Genomic DNA, 8,487 nt, shown 5'->3' with positions numbered 1-8,487 from the left:
GAAAGAGCTGTGGAAAGATGAGGGAGCCCCATCGGTCCTCTACTGGGCTCAGAGCTTTGATCCCGCCTCCTGGGGACATCGGACAATGTTGTTTTCCTTGACCAGCCAGCTAAGTCAAGGTAAGAAATGGCTGGTAGGTGGTGAAGGACAGACTCTCCTCTTGGAGGGATGCCTCAGGGAACATAGTTCAGCCGGCTCCCCCCCCCCATTGGGGCCCCTTGGCTGACTAGCCCATTTGTGAGGGTTTTTTTACTTTGCCAACCAGCAGAAGTCCGGGCTGGCTGAAAGAAGGGTCTCTACTTAGGAGAGACAGTAGTCCCACTTATACAGACCTAAGGAAGTTGGCTGGTTCCCCCCCCCCCCCCCGGCTCAGAGGAAAGGGGAATTTTCTGGGAAGAGGAGGGGGACAGTTAATAGAGGAGGCAGAATGACTGTTAGGCTTGGCAAAAATGTCGGGAAAGGAGTTTTCTTTCACTTTCACAGTGATACAAAATGGCGGAGAAGACAAGCCTCTCCAGTGCTACTTTGGAGACCTGTGCATTTGATCTAACCAACTCTCCCTCCTCTAACATTTCCCAGACATCTCAACATGAAACTCTGACAATGGACTTATCAGGGGAAGAGGCTAAAGTTTAGGCTGAATAAGATTTAGGCTAGAAAGTTTAGGCTAAAAGTTTGGGACTTTTTGGTACAGGAAAAAAGACCAGGGAAGGTAGGGTTTCCAACCTCTAGGTAGGGCCTGGGGATCTTCTGCTATTATAAATTATCTCCAGACAATAGAAATCAGTTCCCAAGTGAACTAATGCCACTTCTGGGTTCATTCATGTGTGGCTTGGCTTTGCAAAAGTCATTTAAAGGGGCTTGGAGAAGGCATTTAACTTTAAATGCCTTTTCAAAGCCTCCGCCACAGCAGTGACACAGGCGACTGACCTCAGAATGCATTTAAACTTTAAATGACTTCTGAGTTCAGTTCTCTTGCCATATCGCATGGCAGCAGCATGACTCTGCAAGTGAACTCAGAAGGTATTTCAAGTTTAAATGCCTTCTGACTTCAGTTCTACTTGGCGAGTGAAGCTGAGCCCAAATAAAAGCTGAATAGTATCAACTTTTATTCAAGCTCAGCTAGATCAGTAGCCAAATCATATTAAAGAAACTGATTCAGCTGAATAAATACTGGAATAATACCGATAAGGTATTTTTTGGGTATTTGTTCGGCTCGTTATATTCTGAGTGCACACCCCTAGTGGACTCTTTGGCATTGTACTCTGCTGAGGTCCCTGCCTCCCCAAACCCTACCCACTCCAGGTTCCACCCCCAAAATCTCTAGGACAGGGGTGTCAAACATAAGGCCCCGGGGCCCATCCAGGGTTCTTATGTAGCCCACAAACAACTAGTGCAACGGAGGGAACAGAAGACTGCTTGGGGGGGGGGAGTGAACAGGGCCACTCCGATTGTGGCCTCAGCATGGCGGAACAACCTTGTCTGCAGCACTCAAGTAGTGTGGGAGCATCTGCCCAGTGCTGCACTGCTGGGTCTCCAATCCACCCATATTATCACTATATTTTAGCGAGGTACCTTATTGTTATATCTGTAAGTGCATTTTATCTCTAATGATTCTTGATTGTAAAGGCCTATGGCCATATACAATAAATTTTCTAGCTACCAGTCCACCCCAATGGGTTTCCTTTGGCACACTCTTCCCAGCTCATGAGACCTTGCAGTGAGGATATACCAACTTGGAGCTTGCCAGCTGCTGTCCTTTATACAGTTGATATCTCTGGTACCTGGAATTACGTTTTATGGCACACATGGCCCAGCCTGACAAAGTGACATTTATATCAGATCCGGCCCACGTAACAAATGAGTTATTCTTTTATTCTTTGAAATATTGTAATATATTTTATGAAAACATCAGTTAAAACCTTAATTGAAGGGGTAAAAAGAGAGGAACTTAATATAATTTTTAAATCCTACAAATAAAATGCAATGTGTGTATGTATATCCACACTTGGACCTGCACAACAGCACATGGCCCGTTTAGTACAGTAGCTCATTTGTTATGTATTGGGACTGAATCAGTCTAGGTAGGTCACACCAGAGACTGGCTGAGCTTGGAGCATAAGAACAATAGCCTACCAGGACTCTGGAAGTAACCAGTCAACTAGTAATGTTATGTAAATAGCCTATCATTGGGAGTGGGGTGTGTTTGGGTGCGGCAACTGCATGCTGTTTAACAGAGCTGAGGCTCTGGGGTCTTGTTGTCTGGTTCTTGCTGAAATCACTAATAAAGTAGAACTGATCACTAGACTTGTGGTCTGTTCATCCATGGAACCCACTATTTAACATCATTAGAAGGGTTCAGAGAGTTGGGATAACAACAGGATTATTTAATTGTTCTTTTATGCTTCTGGATTGGGGCTGACCTTTCCACCCTTGTGTTTTGCGGTACTGTAGAAAGATGTGATGATGGGTGCTAATGGAACAATCAGTGATCAGTTTGGTGCTGACTTGGCTCTCTCTGGTAAACTCCATCCAGCCCACATTAACAGAGTTTGTGCAAATCTGCCCTTGTTGCATGGTCATGGGGTGGGTTCAGATGTGGTTCTAGTGTGTGTGCAATATGTGGAAAGTTTTGTGAACTGGAGCTTTGTCTGCATTGCATGGATTACCAGCTTGCATGGAATTTATGTACAAATGTAGGCCTTTGTTCACATAAAGCATTCTCACTGGGGGAGGAGGAATGTGTGAGCCTGAGACTTGCTCCCATTTCTCACTGCATATGAAGCATGCACATGGGGTCTTAATATAGGCTTCCCAAGTTCCCCCGGGGGTCAGGAAACCCCCCGCCCCAGAGGCCCATTCCCTGCCGCCGGCGGAGTGGGCCCCGGGGGGAACCCCACCCCGGCATGCGCGTCACCAGGAAGTGACGTTATGACGCTGGGGGCGGGGCCACGGTCATCCGAGGGAAAACTCTATGGTTTTCCCTCGGGTGGTCGTGACCCTGCCACCAGCGTGCCCAGCGTCATAACGTCACTTCCTGGTGATGTGTGTGCGCGCTCCAGCCGCGGACCGGGAGTCCCCCGGTAAGTAGCTTTTTTGACTTGGCAACCCTATCTTAATATGAATCAGCCATTAGACCTGTTTCTCCATTGCCATTTTATCAAAAAAATCCATAAACACCACCTATATATTTGGCTGTATATCCAATCAACCACCAGCACTATACACATAATTTTTCCCTAGAAGTTCCTCCTCCAGCAGTCTCTGTTGACACCTGGAAATATTATTTCTGGAGTCACAAGATCTATATAGACAAAAGCCAGAAGGAATCTCAAACTGCTTTCCTCTTTTTTCTGCTCATGGTGCTTTATGAACTTTAAAACACATTATATTAGTTTTTAGTTTGTAAACCACTACTTGATTTTTCCTTCACAGGTTTTTTAGCATCTGTCAAATGTCCAATCACTCTCTCATCAGGCATTTAAAGACCTAATGTATTTTTTTAATTAAGCTACCACAACCATAATTATAATCAGTAGAAACTGCAGATGGTCAGAACTTTTTTTTTTTAATCCACAACCATCTCCGCTACCATCTGCTGTCTTTTTCTAGGTAGTAAACAAGGTGTTTTCTTCACCTCTTTCCCAATACTGTTGTGGATGTCCTAGGTACATTCTGTTAAATTGTTACTGCATTTCGCTCCAGGGATGAAGGAAGCAATTGCTTCAGGTGTAAGCATGTAAGAGGCAGAGAGATGCATAGTGGAGGGGGTGGGATAGGAGGGACAGGTGATGTTATATAAAGAAACACATAATTTCAGCATAGTATATCGATTTGAGGCCAAGCATGGCAGAAATTCCAGCCCAACTGCAGAGCAGATCATAGCAACAAGATGCTGCAATGGTTTGCTTGCTTCTCCTGTAAACAGGGCAGCACACTCTTTTCCTGACAACATTGTGTAACACTGTTAGCTAGATGGCTGGATGCCCTTATTAGCCAGCAGACCAAATCCACTTATTAAGGCTGCAGAATGAAACCATCACCACACTGGATATACCTCCTAGGTTTCTCTGAGCTGTAGGCAGAGATTCTAATGTAAAACACACGCATGTGCACACGCGCGCACACCCCCATGCACAGAGGAGATACTGTTTACCAAACATACTTCTCTCCCACTCTGTAGCATTTCAAATAGGTGACAGGATATTTTGCGAGGAGTATAGCTGTGCTTTCTGAAAGTAGTGCTCTATATGTTTTGAGAAATGCATTCTAAAAATGCAGCAGACACTGTCTTTCTTCAGTGGTCTTCAGTATCTTTTAAATATTATAACCCTACTTTTAGGCTTCAAAACTGTGGACCGCATCCAGACTCAATTTTCCAGTGGCAGAATGGAACTTCCCTGCCTCCCTCCTTCCACTGCAGCTGGCTGGTCTCCATGAAATGCTGATCCTGCAGGAAAGGGTCCCTGAGGAATGTTATGGGGGGGGGGGTCAGCAGTGGGAAAAGGGAATTGGTGGAAATTGCCAATTTGATCTGGCTCTAACCCGTTGTGTGCAGTGATGATACATTATACTAAGTTGGCCATGTTACTATGAATCCATCATTTGAAAATAACATGAAAGAAACCTAAATGAATATGCAAGATACTTTGTCAAATATTTTTGTGGAAGAGTGCTTAAAAACAATAACTAAATTTGAAACTGTCCGTTTGTTCAATGTTGGAAGTGGGCATTTTGCACATTTTATGCATATCTTCCATAAGTAGCAATTTGTACTGTGGCATTTCAAACCTGAACCTGAAGAGCTCAGTGTCAGGAGCTCAGGGCAGGCACTGATTTATTTCAGCAAGGAAGGAGAGTAGCTTTGGTACACAAGTAGATCTAAGAGATGACCGTCAGAGACGTGCCAGAGTGTTGGATCCCCAAGCATCGAGAATAAATCCACGTTTTCAAGAAAAGCAAAATTTATTTCAAAGCGTTGAAGACATACTCAAACACGTTCTTTGTTAGAACTGGGGATACACAGTGAGGTCAAGCATAATAAAGGAAATTCAAACAGATACAGATCCAATGAATAGCATTCCCGCTGGCGGGCTAATGAAACGGTTGCGCGCCCAGTCCATGGGAACCAGGCAGAACATCAGACAAAACACAGGTGCAGGACTCATGAGAAAAGCAATAGGCAAGCATTACAGCATCTTCTCCCCCACACAACCTCCAGCAGTTATCTTGTGCATTCCAACGCAGGAGCAGGATGATAGAAAACAAGCCGGGTGCAACAGGGAAAGGATATGTACACAGAGGTCACAGAAAACAGAATGGCAGCTTGCTGACACAGAGTGGCCTGGTAGTGTCAGCGATCATACTCATGGAATGAAAACCTATTTTGACAGCCTGTTGTGAGAGTTGTGTGATTGTCTTTGAAGGCAGAATCCCCATGTCTCACTCACGCCAGAGTGTGTATTTGTGCCTGAAAATTTTGTGTCTGCATGTTGGACCATGTTAATGAGATATGAGAACACATAAAATGGGTGCTGACTTCAGAGAGCACAGGTGTTTTTACAACTGGGAACAAGTAAATATCAGGTTAGGAACTTTTTATCTGATAATGTTGGAGAGAGTTGAACCTGGAAGTACTTTATTGCAATGAAGTGTATTTATAATGAAGGTCTTCCATTGTCTTACAACTGCAATGAAATGCATCCTTTGATTTCCTAAGTATAGTCATCAGGATCAGCTCAGTTCTAATTTAGAATTTAAACAGGATAATTTATTTTTGCTGTACTTGATGATAACTGCATGTTAGCAACTTCCTCAGAGGCTTGGAAAAAGTTCTGTTCTTAAATTTCTTAGGTTGTGCTTGTAAGATGGAATGAACCTTTCCAGAAGCTGGCGACCTGTGATGCAGATGGTGGAATATTTGTTTGGATTCAGTATGAAGGGAGGTGGTCAGTGGAGCTTGTGAATGACCGTGGTGCACAGGTTAGTATTCACATTTTCTTTGTTTTCATTAAGGTCAGTAAAATAATTCAACTTCAAATGGAAAGAAAATTCAGTTACTAGAAAGTTTTATGAAATGAATACACATGGAGCATTCTTCCTATAGACTGATGCAGGGCAGACTGTTTAAGGAACAACTGCTTTTGTGTTTTGTCCTGCGGAAATTAATCATAACATAGGAAGAGCCCTATGTACAGGATTAGCCCACCCAGGCCAGTCCAGGGATGAGAGGGAATCCTGTACTTTTCAGTACATTAAACAACAAACCACGAGATGGTCTATACCCTCTCTGGTTTCAGAACAATTTGCCACCAGAATCTCTCTTCAATAGTCCCTGCTTTTCCTAAGGGAGAGATTCAGCCCTTAGTTGGCATCTGGGACAGAACACATTAGCAACTCAATCCAGAGATGCACAATTTTACTCTAACCAAGGTAGCATATGTGGTCAGGGTTAGGCACAAGACTTAAACTTGGGATTCAGTTACAACACCAGAGACAATTAGAAATAAGAAGGATCTTTATTCAGTACAGAGCTTAGCATAGACTACCAGAGATTACAAAAATAACAAAGGCTAAGGCTGTTTGCCTTAACTAAACATTAAAGATTCATAGTTACCCAGTCAGGAGTATTCATCAATCCAAAATAGTCCAAGTACCAAGGGATTTTGAGGAGAAATCCCATCTTTGCACAACCATGTGCTCCAGTTCACAAAGCAACTCTTTGTCTCTCAAGAGGCAGCATTCCAATTGTTGGTTGCCATGGTTGCTAACATCAGGTTTGTGGGATTGGCTGGAAGTTTGGAGACCCTGCCTGCAGTCATCTGACCCAAACTCCAGCTACTTCATTGTGTACGTGACTGGTTGCAAGTGGGCCAGAGGGGGGGAGCCATGAGGTCTGGCTTTTGGCATGAAAGTGTGAAAGAATGTGGGTTTATGGCATGGCTGTTGAGGCCATGTGGCCTCACCATTTGGCTTGCAACAGGAAATAAGACACAGCATGTTATCAAAAGACATCGCAGGAGAAGGCATGTGAAAATAGAAGCAATATTTCTATACACCCTACTAGATCAGATCAGTGGTGTAGTCCAGCACCCACACAGTGGCCAACCAGTTACTTTGAAAGGCCAACAAGCAGGGCATAGAAGCCAAGGGTTTTAGAGGTTTACTGAGTTCCTTTTACTCACCATGCCTTTGATGGACCTATGTGCCATAAATCTGTCTAAGCTCCTTTTAAATCCATATGCAAGTTGAAAGAAAGCAATAGTGGGCTGGATATGGCTAGTAACCTGGTATTACCCATCTCTGTTCTGTTTATTTTAGTCACTGGTGATATTTGTTTGCTATTTTTTCCTCATTAAAACGAGCCCATTTCTCTGATGGAAGTGTCTATTATAGGGTCAACCCTTTATAATTTCTGTTTTATGTGTCTAGTCTGAGAAAGTACTTTCTTAGATCACTATGTAATGTAACCTTTATGTTAATTACCCATGAAGATTTACAAAATGCTTACGCACTTTGATAGACTCTGGGGTTAATATTAATTAAAAACTGAAAGGACAATCCAGTTGAAATCAAACACTTAACAATCCCATTGCTTTCAATTAGAGCTTTAATCACATGTTTCACTCCTCTATTGTGCAAACAATTAACTTTGGTTGGATTGTACTTCAGGTTATTTGTGAGGAAAGTTAAAATCCTGAAATTCAAGACAGTAGTCATAGAGCTGTCATTCACATTCCCTAGTTACTGAATGAGTGCTCATGGCAGGATTTCTAGAATAAAAGAAATGGGAACATCAACCACTTAACTAGAGCCTACCAAAACTCTTAGTACCGATTGATTCTAGTATAATTTGAATTTGCCTCTGTATGATATTACTTTTTAAAGATATGGAATATATTTAAACATGGAATCTTGTTTGGAATTGTTTCTAAACTTCTACCTGTATGTATATTAAGGTGAGTGACTTCACATGGAGCCATGATGGAACTCAAGCACTTATCTCCTATAGAGATGGATTTGTGCTAGTTGGATCAGTCAGTGGACAGAGACACTGGTCTTCAGAAATTAACTTGGAAAGTCAGATCACCTGTGGCATATGGACTCCAGATGATCAACAGGTAATGTTGCTTTGAAAACAAAACTGCACCTCTCTGTAAATTATGCTAGGATTAATCACCAGCAAGCATCTCTGCAGTGCCAGCCCAAGGATGGTGCTTTACATTAACTATTACTGTACCCCCTGCTGTTCAGGATAGAGAAGAATGAGAGTTGGCATTCAAAATAAATATAAAAATAAAAAACCAACATATTATATTTTAAATAGAGAAAAGAAATTCCCTTCTGTCTAATTTTGCACCCTTATAACTCGGAGATGTAGGCTGTTGCCTACTTTGCCAATATGGTTGGGCCACCCTTGTACCCCTCTGCTTCATACAGAAAATGATATATCCATCCACTTACCTGTCAGGCATGATCCCATAAGCA

The 8,487-nt window shown here is 42.8% G+C and overlaps 1 protein-coding gene across 1 annotated transcript in view; it reads left to right on the top strand.

Annotated features, from left to right (window-relative positions):
* TULP4 (tubby like protein 4) overlaps nucleotides 1–8,487 on the top strand; it is a 107,401-nt gene that overhangs the window by 53,861 nt on the left and 45,053 nt on the right. Inside the window, exons 2-3 of the mRNA XM_015406797.1 lie at nucleotides 5,854–5,982; nucleotides 7,959–8,120. Of these exons, the coding sequence (XP_015262283.1) occupies nucleotides 5,854–5,982; nucleotides 7,959–8,120 (291 nt within the window). The remainder of the gene's footprint in view (nucleotides 1–5,853; nucleotides 5,983–7,958; nucleotides 8,121–8,487) is intronic.

Source organism: Gekko japonicus, unplaced genomic scaffold (assembly GCF_001447785.1).
Source record: "Gekko japonicus isolate JY-2015 unplaced genomic scaffold, Gekko_japonicus_V1.1 scaffold655, whole genome shotgun sequence".
Classification (NCBI taxonomy): Eukaryota; Metazoa; Chordata; class Lepidosauria; order Squamata; family Gekkonidae; genus Gekko; species Gekko japonicus.
This window is presented reverse-complemented; position numbering and strand designations above follow the sequence as displayed.